The sequence below is a fragment of the Hippoglossus hippoglossus genome, chromosome 17 (genome assembly GCF_009819705.1).
Source record: "Hippoglossus hippoglossus isolate fHipHip1 chromosome 17, fHipHip1.pri, whole genome shotgun sequence".
Classification (NCBI taxonomy): domain Eukaryota; kingdom Metazoa; phylum Chordata; class Actinopteri; order Pleuronectiformes; family Pleuronectidae; genus Hippoglossus; species Hippoglossus hippoglossus.
Window position 1 is genome coordinate 13,451,151 of NC_047167.1, and position 14,359 is coordinate 13,465,509.

General features: G+C 42.6%; 1 protein-coding gene across 5 annotated transcripts in view; it reads left to right on the forward strand.

Annotated features, from left to right (window-relative positions):
• Positions 1-4,676: 4,676 nt before the first annotated feature.
• tnn (tenascin N) overlaps positions 4,677-14,359 on the forward strand; it is a 34,581-nt gene continuing 24,898 nt past the window's right edge. For 4 of the 5 annotated variants that reach the window (XM_034613121.1, XM_034613118.1, XM_034613119.1 and 1 more), the window contains exons 1-4: positions 4,677-4,931; positions 9,973-10,161; positions 10,962-11,162; positions 11,365-11,739. In XM_034613121.1, coding sequence (XP_034469012.1) covers positions 9,975-10,161; positions 10,962-11,162; positions 11,365-11,739 — 763 coding nt within the window. In that variant the 5' untranslated portion in view covers positions 4,677-4,931; positions 9,973-9,974. The remainder of the gene's footprint in view (positions 4,932-9,972; positions 10,162-10,961; positions 11,163-11,364; positions 11,740-14,359) is intronic. The other variant, XM_034613120.1, reaches the window with a different exon arrangement.

A 14,359-nucleotide genomic window follows, 5' to 3' on the forward strand; every position in this document is an offset into this window, starting at 1 on the left:
TTCTTTTTCCACTTTCCTCAGCATGGCGAGACAGGGCGCTGGCCTCGGCCGAGGTATGCGCTGTCCGAGTGTCCTTCAGGTTTTAAAAATTCACCTTTTTCTTTTTTCGTCTGGGGCCAAAAAAGTAGCGGCTGCTGTGTCTCTGAGATCAAAAGCCACAAGCACTGCTGGGTTATGTCAGCTGGTGGCGCGGGGACAGGACCTCCACATGGCCTCTCAGGACAGGATGACCTGACCCTGCAGGACTGGTATCCACATCAGCCCAGGAAGTTTCTGTTACGACTGTTGACACCAGCTCATCTGTCAGACTGCTGCCCTGTCTGTTCCAATTAGCTCATCTGCTAATGTGCTTCACCGCTCTCCGGTATATGAACACCAAAATCTGATTTTCTGAATTGTACTGTGGCTGTTAATAAATTAAATGCTCAAACTTTTTTGCAGTTTTCTAATTTGTGATCCGAAGCAGATGTGTCCCGAGAAGCCATGTACCGCGCTCATGACATCACAGGTCTGGGTCCAGACCACAGCTGTTGTTAGTCCGTACCATGTGCTGTCGTACAAACAAAAGCCACATAAATAATCATCTTTAAAAACAATCTGAAAGTTGTGTGTGTCGACCGCTCACAGCGGTGGAGGAACATTAACAGATAATCACGATGCACAGAACTGAAGTGAAGACGGGGACACAGCTTAAAGTTCACCAGCATGTCCATTACGTGTGTGTGTGTATACACGTTTGTTTGAATGAGTGCAGTGTGGTACAGGCATCAAAAACAGCTGAACACACAACAAGAGTCTTGAGAGGAGAACGTTCAACCAAACCTCCATATGGCTTTAGTTTGTCTGAGGCTTTATCTGCTCTCTGTCTTCTAATCTGATCCATTTCACCACCAAAGTCACACACGTTCAGTTTACACTGTTCAAAAAAAACTCCAAGACATCTGACGACTGTAAACATGTAGAATGTGGCATCGAACCCGGCTCTCGCTCCGACTTCCGCTGATCTGATCTTGTCATTTCCCCATAAACAATTACAAAACATTTTGTATTTCTGCATGTTTAGACTGGAATGGGGGAAAAATGAGTTGGCTGTGTGAATCCATCCCGATAACCCCCGGACAAGTTAAGTCATTCTTCAAACATATTTCATGCGTTAGATATCCTCTGGTCCTATTTGGATCTGACTGTCGGTTCCCATTTTGCACGGTGCCCCTCACGGTGCAGCTCCCCCTTCAGATCAGATCAGCCCCTCAATCAACGGTTTCCAGATCTGTAAAGGAAACACGCAATCTGCTCCCCTTACCACAGTTAGTCTGTGTGTGATTAAATACTCCACTGGGTTCAAAGGGGAGAGTTAATGTGCTTTTTGTATGTTTACTTGAATGGATCCGATGAGGGTTCAGGTTTACAAGCAGACAGGGTAGTTCTAAATGGCTGAAACTGTCAAACCAATGTGGCCTGGAGAAGGACGGCTTGCGGCAGAATGAAGTGTTTTAGTTATGGTTTACATTTCTCTGCAGACAGTATATATAGAAATACTTGAAACCATTAGTACAGTCAGCTGTCAGAACAAAATGTCTGTATCTTTCTATACAAATACATCCTATTATATTGGACCATAACGTGATGGATCTTGAAGAAAACAGAGACGTCACATCTCTGACAAACTGTCGACGAACCTTTAAGGTCTGCGCCGTATCCTATTATTTTGAATGTGTAGATGAGAGGGTTCCTCCAACAAGACTTCAGAGTCTTTTTACCCGGAGAAAGGAAAAGGTAGAACAAATGTGTGTCACATTAAAGTAAAACAAGATATAAAATTCAACGAATGAAGCGCTCTGTTACATGTGTTGCTGATGAGGGGCACGTTTCTCAGCAGGGGACCGAAACCAGCAACCACTCACGATGGGAAACTGTCATATTTCTCTGGAAGTGACAAGCATGAAATATTTTCCCACTGTCGCAATGAATGTCACCACCTCCCACCACATGTCTTCACAACACATTAGTATGAGTTCTGTGGGACTATTTGACCTCATCTACGTCTTCTCTGGGTTCACTGCACCAAGGGTTTGTTAAGAATGATCCACATGTTTGTTCAAATAAGGGAGGAAGGGTGAATGGACGGAGAGACACAATAGAAATTAAACAAATACAGGAACTAACTTATTATAAAAGTTGGAACGGAATGATGGAACCAAACCACAGAGCATCATGGATCTTTTCAAAATGATCTGAATCACTTGTTTCTCACTGTTCATTCAGAGTTTTTTCACCTACTTGGTTCCCAGTGTCAGTCACTTAAAGCTGATCCTCTAGAAAGACTGTCAGTTGAGCGTACACCTCCGCCAAGGCTCAACATTCCCTTTAAATTCAATCAAGACAACGTTTTCCTGGAAGTTTCCGGTGCAGGGCTGTACATGAGCACGCAAATATCCGAGTCAGTTTCTCCTGACAGCACCCTGAGTAAAATGTCTGGTAAATGTCGAAGTGAGGGCAAGTGAGAAAACAGCAGAACAATGTCTTGAAAATACACTTTGAGCAAGTGGGTGTGTTGATGGAGTTTTTTATCGTGCAATGGAAGCAAACTGAAGAAAACAAAAAGAATACAAAGTGGAGCCAAACACCGACACAGACCTGGACAATCTACCGCGGTGTTCTTCACATGTGAAAAGGCAAACTCTGGAATATGTCTGGAACTAATTTTCTAAATCCATTCAATAGTTTTTTAGATGTCCTACTGACAAACAAACGAACCAATGGACTGAGTAAAAAAACATGACTGCCTAAAGGGAGAGGTCATTTGGACTAAAAACCTGTTGTAAATTATGCCGTTTTGACTCAAATTTGAATGTCGGGGCTAACAGACACTTAGATGTCACCACAGGAGCATTTCATCTTTTTTTCTGTTGTTTTATTACGTTTAAAGAAGTGGTCACCATTCATTTTGATTCTTTTGGATTTGGCTGCAACGCTGTTTACTCCTGAAACTCCAAGAGCGTTTCGTGGACTCAAACACTTCACCCACCCCTCCATCGACATAGTGGTGAGTAGATAATGAGTGAATTTCCATTTTTGGGTGAACTGTCCCTTTAAGCGGCGGTAATTAGAGTCAATTTACTACACACACAAGATAGAAATTGTTATAAAGCAACTCAATGAATCTTTGAGGTTGTAGATTATTTAAAACTTTCCTTCTTTCTTATTCTTTGAGAATGGGCATCAGCAGATTGGGTCGAAATCTCTTGTGTGGGACTATACAGCATCACAAGGTTTGCATCTTAACTCCTAGTGTAAAGTGTAAACTCTGTAATGACGGAGACATTATGGAGCATCCGGTGATTCATCTCTCTTGTTGTTCCAAGCAGCTCTTTGCTTCCAGAGGCAGAGCAGACACTGCTAAACATGACAGATATTATCTTTCCAGAGTTATCGTGCCTGGCAGTGACAGCAACATGGCAAACTGGCTCTAGGAACACAAAGAGATAGAAAACTCCACTGACACACACGGGTTAGGTGTCAATCCTTTCATCAGATATAAAAACTCAACACTGTCCAACATGTAACAGAGGACATTTAAAAGTACAAACATCCACACCTGCCCTCCCGTGCAGCCTCAGCTCCAGTGTCACTTGAACAACCCCACTGTCGTGTGTGTTCCCACAGAAATCCGAAACCTTACTTATATATTTAGAGACAAACAGGCGCTGTCAGCGTTAACCACTGCCAACCTCGACACCGGGGGTCTTTGGGTAATAATGGTCATGGTGGTCGGGGCTGACTTCTGCTTCCTGCCACTGTTTGTATTCATGCACTTTGTTGCCTGCATTTCTTCAAATCTTCATTTGCAAAACAAAAACCAATTTGGATCTGCACCGACTCACAAACTCATAAATATCAGTCCTCTAAACATGCCAAATTTTCTTCATCAATATCCATGAATTATTCTCTGAAAAAATCAACAACAATATTATAATGTTGACAATCTGGCAATGTAATAGAAAGTAAAAAAAAAAAAGTGATGCAAATCGGTTGCATATTTTTTGCGTATTCCTGCTAAGTAAAAACAAATAACACACGCAGACAAAAACCGAACCTTCTCGACAGAGTTATTCAAAAAACAAAAAACAATCAAGTCACCACTTTTTGTTTTTTACCAATCACTCAGCCGACAATAAATCAGGTCTCTTGCTGTTATTGTCGTTATTTTTTAGGACCCATTGCCCCTGACGGTTTATTCCAGGAATTCCCTCAGCTTTTTGTTTTTCTCCGTGTCAAACATGATCTGTCAATTTAATTGAAATTTGTTCTTTGTCCTTTGAGCCTTCCTGTATTATTCTGTGTACTGTTATGACTTTTAAAAACGCAATTTGTCAAATTTAACCTCTCCCCCGTGCTTCCTGCCTACTCAAGGTTTTTCTTGGCTTCAAACTCGCCCCCTTGATTCCTTCTGCTAAAGAGATTATTTCCCACCTCTCCTGCTTCTGTAACTAAACACAGAGAGGCAAGAAAAAAAAATCAATTATTAAAAATTGAAGCAAGTGTTGAAACGACGAGGAATCAATTGTGTTTAGGGAAGAAAGTGACTTACTCAGGGGAAAAAGTGGTAAACGCTGCTCGTTATCTCTCCTCCTCCCCTCCCTCTCCATTTTCATACCATCACTCGAGGAGAGGACGAGAGGAGGGGAGAGGAGAAACTCCCGAGCTAAGTGCCCATTGGCCTATAGGCATTTGGGAGAGATTTTTAACAATTGAAGAGGGAGGGGGGAAAGCAGAAAGTCAGCGGTAGCAAAGAAGTCTTGGAATCAGCCGGCCTGGCCTGTCAACAGGTGGCAGAGGGAGTTCAGTCCTTCAGAGAGAAGAGAGGAGAGAAGGCAGAGAAGAGAGAAGGCAGAGAAGAGAGAAGAGAAAGTTGAAGAAAACCCTCAAGGGTAAGGAAACTTATTTTAATTCCATGGTTTTTTAAACAAAGAAGTTAATTGTACTAAATTCTCAATTGAACGTTTAAATGTGATAGACCCGTTGACCTGTGACAGTGTCAGAAGTTTAGTTGTGAGGTTAGATTTATAATTTTGATTTCTCTGCAGTGAATGCATCATTTTTAAATGATCCCAGGGAACCAATTAAGCTTTTTGCTTCCCTCGTAATCCTTCTTTCTCTCTATTCATTTATTTCCCACTCAGCCATTTATCAGCTTCTCGCCCTCTTCGACATCTTTTCTTCTTCTCCAGCCAATTCCCTTACACATCTTTCCTCCTGTCTCTCCTCCACTCCTCATCCCTCACCTCCACCTCCCTTCATTCATCCTCTATCATCAGATGGTCACTGAGGTTTTAATGAGGCGGTGCACATCCACAGCCTGTGACTCTGCTGTCAGTCACATTAGAGACTGAAGTTGGACCCTGACACCTGGAGTTTATCATGTTAGTTTAAGTTTGCATGGCAGCACTTTGTCTGTGGGAAAGCTGTGGAAGGTCTGATCGCTGATACATGTCATGGGGGTGGCGGCTGCGGCTCAGGAGGACCATATAACAGGAAGATCGGTGGTTTGATCCCGAACTGTCCGTGGGGAAGACACTAAACCCCAAATTGGCCCTGATGGCTGTGCCTGACAGTGCGTGAGTGATGTGTGACAGAGAAAGTGCACGGTATAAATATGTGTGTGAATGGGTGAATGGCAGAAAAACTGCATGAATCCCTTTGAATGGTCATCAAGACAGAAAAAGCACTCAAATACAAACCATTCAGCCATATGTGACGGGGTTTGAAGTTATATGTGAACTTTTCGTTATATATGTGAAGTGTTGTGCATCGTTCTTTGTGTTTTGCTATGAGCAACAATGAATTTGAACATGAATATAAAATACATTATTTGAAGTCAGATGCTCTATGCAATCATATTGACATTTTCATTAGTTAAAACAATATTTAGAAATGCTCATAAATCAACATTGGAAAACTTATTCCACTAACTTATGATCTGTAAACCCAGTTCACAACAACATTATATCATAGATAAGATTATATAATATTACATTATACTATTATTGCCTGTCAATAAAGGTGCCAGGACACATTTTCCTCTGTGATAATAGCATAAATATTTCTAATAACTATGTGCAGGGGTGATAGATGGTCTCACAGGGCTGTCAGTCCGGTATAGATTTACGTTTAATGCTACTGTGCTGGCTCAGGGAATACACAGAAGGCCTCGCGAAATGAGCCACAGATGTGGGCCCTCAGCCATGCAAAACGATAGAGAGAGGAAGACAGAGAGAAGGAAAGAGAGAGGATGAGGAGGGGGCAATAAAACCCTTAGTGGGTGGCTCATGAGATTGTAAAATGTGACTTCTTTCATAAAAAACTCAAAACTCAAAGTTATGGATTTTTTTTTTCATTTACCCCTCAGTGATTGAAACTGACCCCTTGGGCTCATGAAAGCCACAAAAATGATTTTATTATATCATAGAATTATCTGGATCTAGAGCTTATGGGATGTGTGGGTTGTATTATGTTTTCTTTCTTTTTCGGTGGGTCAGGTTTTCATCTGATAGCCCCATAGAGGGCGAGGCGCCTCTGTGGTTCGGATGAAGCCAAGTCCTTATCGAGGTCTCCTTCTGTGCGGCAGCAGGAGGCAGACGGAATCATGAAGATATGAGCTCTGCTGCTCTCAGACGATAATTGCTTTCAGCTTCGTTTTATTCTTAGCTTCCCTGTTCTGTCTGCAAGCTGCCGTGAGGGGGAAAGGAAAAAAAAAAGAACGGCCACAAACGCTGCGAGTTTGGAACCCCGGGCGTAAAGACATGACCTTGCCTCTCCTCTATTTCAACCCTCCCTTCTCTTTCATCCTCGTGCTTGTTGGTTTGCTCCGATGGGATTTGTGCAGAGTTGAAACCTGGCGAAACAGTCAGTCTTTTGTCTGAGGCCTAATGGCTCTCCAGAGAGGAGAGGGCAAATGTGCTCCTCTTCTCCTGCCTCCTCCCCATCTGTATTTCCTGTACAAGGTACTTTCTGCAGCTGTTTGTCTTCGCTCTTGTGGTCTGTCCTCCCTCCCCGGTGCATTCACCCTTTCCAAAGCCCTGAGATTATGAGGAGACGTTTTTAAAACATGCTCCAACACACAAGCATCCCTCACGGACTGCCAAGAAGCCCTCGGTGAAAGTTATCTGTGGATCCAGACACTGTTGTCTCCATGTGGTTAAATTACAGTTGTTACCTTTGCAGGCAGGTCCCTTGTTAGCTGTAAATACAAAGTGTCCCACACATACTGTACACACATGTAGAGTCCAACACTTCTTACCCCCTTATAAAAGAGTGAACAAACATTTTACAGGCCCATTGACATAGCTCTGCTTTCACATAGAGAGGTTATAGTCAGGAAGGAATTTTGAACTGTGTTTATGGACATGTTGAATTTTACTTGAGTCGGCTTTAAAGCCCCAGGTTGAAAAGTAATCTGGATCAGCAGAGATAACCTATCTCTCTATCGCTCTATCTATCTATCTATCTATCTATCTATCTATCTATCTATCTATCTATCTATCTATCTATCTATCTATCTATCTATCTATCTATCTATCTATCTATCTATCTATCTATCTATCTATCTATCTTCCATTTATTCCACCCATATATCTGCCAGTTATCAATCATTGATCCATCATTCATTCATCTATGCATCCATCCATCCATTCTTTCCTTCCTACCTTCCTCATTCCACATTCATCCATTGTCCATCAATCAATCTCTCCAACACTCTTAATTCTGTTTGCACCATTTCCCTCTTTATTCATTGTTTCCTCTCTCTCTCTCTCTCTCTCTCTCTCTCTCTCTCTCTCTCTCTCTCTCTCTCTCTCTCTCTCTATCCCTCCATCTCCACCCTCCTCCACACTGAGACAGACTTACTAGTCAGTTGTGGCTTTACATGTGGGAGGTCACAGTTCTGTCTCCTCCAGGAGAAATAAGAAAAAGCGCCTGAAAATGTCTAGCATCGAATAAAACCTCGACAGGGAGCTATAAACATGCTTGTTAAGCATCTCGCAAGAGCTCAGTTCTGTTCCACATGGCTAAATCATACTATCTGTAATGTGACTAACTGCTAGACTGTCACAGATTCACACACACTCTGTCCATCATCCTCTACTTAGTCTCTCTTACTTACTTCATCCCTCTCACGCTACAGTTTTTCATCTCCAATTCCTTTACTTTCCATCTGTCTCTCTCCATCATTTTCTCATAATGTCTCTTTCATTTTGTCTCTGGCTTGCCTTCCTGAATCTTGGCCATTGATAAACCACCCACTGAAGTCTATGGTTCCTGGCCACAGTATAAAAAAAGCTATTTCTCTGTGATGTCATAGTTTGGATCTCTTGTACAGGGACCAGTCTTAAACCTCAGACTTTTGACCAGCAGCAATCAAACAGCTTACATAAGCAAACAAGGTCAAGCATATCGAGTTTGGACTTGTAAGAAACAGGTTATTTTGATGACATGTCCATTCGTCTTCCCTGAAAAGGGCTGGAGAATTTCGACCAGAGCTGCTTGAGTTACCTCCTGCATAAATCATCAGAGGAAAGATTCAAAAGCCAACGTTTATTTGACTGAAAACAAGTTGAGTCCAGTTGAATAATCAGATTTCCACATGAGCCTCTGAAAGTATTCAAGAGGTTGCATATTTATTTTAACAGGATCTCTGTTAATCTGATAATGGGTTAATCGTGGTATCCGGAGGATTTGGCAGGTTTAAGGTTAACTGGTTGACATTTTAATGTTCCGGCCAATGCTCACGCGGTGTCCAGGGGGATTTTACAGAATCTGTTTCTCTCACCAGACATTTTTCTGCTTTTACATCTGTTTGACTCTTTAAAATTACAACACAACAAATAGTTTATTCAGCTTTTATAGTTCCTGTAAAAGGAACTATAAAAGTCCAGATAAAACACTGAAATCAGAGAAAGACTTCCGTCTTCTGTGGTTACTACCTGTATATGTGTAGTACTTAAGAGTTTGCAGTACTTAGTTCCATAGAATAATACTGTATCCTTCAAACAAATCCAGCTAATATATTCAAACATGTATGCTACAGTATATTACTATACAGTTTTCCAGTTGCCAGCAGGACCTCCTACACTTTATTACTGAGCTTTCAGTCACTCCATTAGAGGTCTTGTGTTTACATAGACCACACAAGCTCAGCAAATTATTATAATAATGAATCATTATTCACACCAGAAAGTTAAATTCAGACCAAAGTCTCAAACAGCGCAGAGTGAAGGTTAAGACAGCCGTATAATTAGGCTTCCTTGAGGAAGCTGCTGTGAGGTTTTAAGTTCAGATGACATCACACACAATGACATCATCACTGAAGACAGGTTTGTATGCTTTCTGAAGCCCTGAAACACCTGAGCGAGCACTACTCATGGTTTAGTGGGAAAAAGGATCTTTGTTAAAGTGATGACTGCTCACTTTCTGCTGCCAGGTGGAATGAACACACACACAGTTTAAATAAAAACCAGTGTGCCCCGCTGACTGTAATGTAATTCAGTAATGTAACTAATCCACACACTATTTCTGTCCTCTGTTCTCCATAAAACTGTGAATGGAAAGTACAAACATGAGTCTCGACGCAGAGACTGATGTCCAGTGAGCTGTGACGACAAACATCTTCAGTCCCAGTTGTCTGTTACACATAGTTCATGCAAAAGACACCAACTCTCTAAAAATTGCTTAAAAAACAAACAGATGGGATTTAAATTTCAGCTCAGAGCCTCATGCTGCTCTGTGTGAGGTGAGTTCGATGTGCCTGTCAGTCCGAAGTGCAGGAGTTCTGTTTTGTTCCTCTTGATATGATTGAATCAGGTAAAAATAAAAAGACGTTAATGAATGCACTTACCTTTTGGGGAAATAGTCCCTGCTGCACACTGGCTATTACTGTCTGGTTTAACAATGATCTCCTCTTATCTTGTCATCCAGCCATGCCCACTCGATTCCTGCGGAGGGCCCTGTGCCTGTGGGCCCTGCTCAGCACCGTCTCGCACCTCAGCTACGCCGACAACCAAGCAGACCCCTCAGCCCCAGAGCAGGGAGTCACCTTCAGCCACGTCTATAAAATCGACATGCCAGGGAGCTCCAGCTGTAAACTGGAGAGCCAGGACGAATCAGGTTATTCAAATCAAATTCAAAACTAACTCAGTAAAGCGTAAAACTCCGCCAAGACCCAACAGTCCACCTTAAATGAAACCAAATTCTAATATTAATAATAAATAATAAATAAATTAGTGATAAAAATTATAAAAGCACAGGAGTTAAGTTTTGTTTTAAAGACGTTTACTGAACTAGCTTCTCTGATATTTAGTGGCAGTCTGTTCCACATCTTTGGAGCGTAGTTTACAAAAGCTGTGTCTCCGCTTTCTCTTTCGGCTGTTTTTGGGGACCTCTAATAGATTTGCTGCAGATGATGTCAGTGTTCTAGAGGGAACGTATTTAACTAGAGAGTCAGCCATGTAACTCGGTCCTCGCCCATTCAGAGCCCTGTATGTAAGGAGGAGAACCTTGCTGTGTTAACAGCAGAACACGGCTGCAGAGTTCTGAATGTGTTGTCCCTTTAATACACAGTCTCTTTAATATGACTGATCTTTTTTCATTATCTGGAACCATGCATTATTCCCTAGGGAATTGGTGAAAACATAAAAAAAACTACTCTATCTGGCAATGTTAAATAAAGTGAAAAGAAAAACCTGAATGCACCAAAATTATATAAGTTCTTCTCTGACCCAAACCTCATTCTTTACCCAAGTTCCCTGGTAATCTGTCCAGTAGTTTTTGCATAATGCTGCTAACAAACAAACCAACGCTGACAACCCCCTTGGCGGAGACAGAGAGGAGGGCATTAGAGGTGTACTTGAATCTGTGATTATCCTGAATCATCACAGTATTTTTGACGATCTGTCCTTTTTTCTCAGGTCTGCAGACAGAGACGACTACGAACGGACAGAACGATATAATCTTCAGACACAACATAAGGCTGCAGACGCCCAAGTGCGACTGTGCGGAGTCTGACAGTTTCAAGTCTTTGTTGTACAGAGTCAATGGGCTGGAAGAAGAAGTCAACTACCTAAAGACCCAGTGTACTCAGGGCTGTTGTGGAACAGGTGGTGCTGTAGGTAAGGTGGTGCCACAGTCTAAATACGTAAGAGGCTGCGCCGAACTCTTGACCGACAAGTGTCTTCTCTTCCTGCATTAAGTGTGTTTTCTAGTAGTGTGCATATGTGGAAGAATCTAATCAATAAGGGTGAACAGGAGAGACATTTCATTCTGCCCTATACCTACAACCTAGCACACAGAATAACCTTTCTCTATCTCAAGGTGTGGACACAAGCTGCAGTGGCCATGGTACCTACCAACACGACACCTGCAGCTGCCTCTGTAACCCGGGATGGGAAGGCTCCGATTGCTCAGTGTCCTCCTGCCCAGATGAGTGTAATGACAATGGCCGATGTGTGGACGGGAAGTGTGTTTGCCAGCAGGGCTACACGGGAGACGACTGCGGCCAGCTGACATGTCCGGGCAATTGCAGCGACAAGGGACGCTGCGTGGACGGGAAATGTGTGTGTTTCCCGCACTTCAGTGGCGAAGACTGCAGCGTAGCCAAGTGTCCCAATGACTGCAGCACTAATGGCCGGTGTGTGGACGGCCAGTGCATCTGTGATGAAGGCTTCTATGGAGAGGACTGTTCATCAGGTGAGCAATTCAAATTCTAAATAATGCAAATACATAAAAAATGAGTAAAGGACGGATATCAGTTGGTCGCAAGTAGCAGAGCATCCACAGGTCCATGTGATACCGACGGTGTTAGAGGCTTGGTGAACACCATAGACCGTGTATTAAAAAGGAGAATACCCACATGCCTAGTTGAACTACTTTAGAGGTAATGGCTGATTTGCTAGCAAGGTACATGTGAGCACTCTATTGTCTCTCTACTGTGCAGTTTACTGACTCCAGGTTTGCATAATTTCATCATGGGACTCAAGATTCTCATTTGACCTTTTTATACAGTGGCCTCTGTGGCTCTGCTGACATTAAGCAGTGAATATTGATTGGTTTCTTGTAGAAAGCACAGATTCTATAAAAAGCTCTGGGACCATTAAGAATGTAACACTTACCCCTTCATGCACAGTTCACCCTCTTATTCAGTTCTTTCCCACATTGTTTAGTTAAATCTTTTGGGACCTCGGTGAAATAGCTGCCATTGTATCTGCTAATCCTCCACCAGCTGTTTAGAATACTGAATGTTTCAGGGTCCTTGGCTAACACATCATTTGAACAGTGATCACCAACAATATCCAGTTCTTTTCAAACAATTGTACAAATGATAGTGGCCACTTCGACTTTGCTGCCTCATAGCAACAACACAGCAGTCAGTTAATAAGACGCCTGCTACCAAAATACCTTGTACGTTTGCAAAATAAAAAAAGAGATGCATTAAATGGTTCAGTAGTTCTGCTTTCAGTCATGCAATGATCTCCGGACATTCTCCTGAAACTATCTGGAGGGGCTGTATGGAAAAACATAAATGTGTCAGTTGTTCCAATGTTTTTCCCACCAGCTCCCTCGTAAAGTGTCCAGAGAATTAATCCATGTGAGTGGAAATTGTCCGAAAAATTCACAGCGAGCAAGTGGGTGTTTTGATAAAGTTTCTTAACACGAGACAGATGCAAAACTGCAAAAATAATACAAATGTATCCTCTACCCAGGTGCCACCCATCACCTGAGTGTTCTGGACATTTTCCTGTTGTTGTGAACACCTGTGATTTGGAAAACTCCGACTGTGCTCTTCAAATCGGCAAAGTGCGGAGAATGTGGGGACCCAATGTTCCACACGTTTCCTGTCTGAAAATGACTTGGTAGCATTGTAGCTCAGCCAATATTTTTGCCAAAATAATCTGACATTGTAATAACCATTTCCGTTGAGGCTCTCTTCATAACCCCAACCATCTTTCTCCTGCTTTGTGGCTTTTGGCACCGTTGACTTTTCTAACATTCTGCACAATAATTATATTGAGCAGCAGTGGAATCCTTGATGTAGCTTAAACTATAATCTTACACTCTAAATATAACAGCTAACTATGAGCAATAAACGCTCAGTTTATTGACAAAAGTGTCTCTGAGGGAACCCAAAGTTTTGGCAGTTATTATGAAGACCTTATAATGACCTACTTCTGTGGAATTCAAAGCATCACTCCAACAGTTATTTCAGATACAGCAGGTGATGGGGCCCTGTCCGTGCGCTGACCCCGTGGACACTGGCAGCTTTGGACTTCTGAAAACGTATGACATCGGGTCACATAATACCACAGGGAACACCCATCAGTCTTCTGGGGCTCCATCGAAATGTTTGACCCCGCAGAAAAATCATCACCTTTCTTGCTGAATGCGTTTCTTGCCAAAACACTCTTGCTGTACTGCCCCGGGAGCAGAGGACAAAATTACATTTTATGGCAATTTGAGGCCAGAAGAGCAGAAAGGTGAGCAGCAGTAGCAGCTGCCCGGCACGGAAAGTTGAATTCACACATTGGGACTGTGAAGAACCCGAGGAGTTTTGGCTGTGAGTGAATGACGGATAATTTTGCTCTGTCAACATACTCCCTCTTGGATTACAGCAGTAGCAAATAATCTCCTTCGTATAACAATGTCTGTCTGTACTGGTCTGGGACAGTTCTTCTTCTACACTTAACCCAGCGTACAGAGGGCACACAACCCGAAGTTGCACATTATTAAAGTTTGCGGCATGTCAATCAACCAAAAGAAAGTGGACAGCAAACTTCAGGTGCTGAGCGAAAGTTTTAGAAACTTGAAATGGGAATAAAGTCTTCACAGTAGCAGGTCAGCTATGTCGAAACCCTCGATGGCGATTCAGTTTCTTCAAGCTGTGCTTTGCTCTGCAGAGGCACAGAGAGGGAATAATTAGAGACAGATCCGCAGCTTCATGTGTAGGTGCGGCTGAACGGAGTCCAACAGCAACAGTGGCAGCAGTCGACAGAGGAAAAGTCAGGGTGGATGGGAAAGTGGGAGGCAGGGAAAAAAAAGCCAATATGTTGATATTAGGTGTTAGTAATAGTGGAAAAAAGCAGTGGGAGAAGAGGAGAACTACAGCAACACGGGTTCAGAGATTCTTTGTTTCATGTGGCTTTTTGCCATTTCGACACCTGGATGATTTGGTCCCTGGGTGATGACGGCAACATGACTCCCAAAGTGTGGCTACAGATATACCGTACACCCATTATAGTGCAGTGTAGGTCCAATGCATTTCATAGGTAAGATAAGATAAGATCAACTTGAATGATCCCAGGCCAGGTAAATG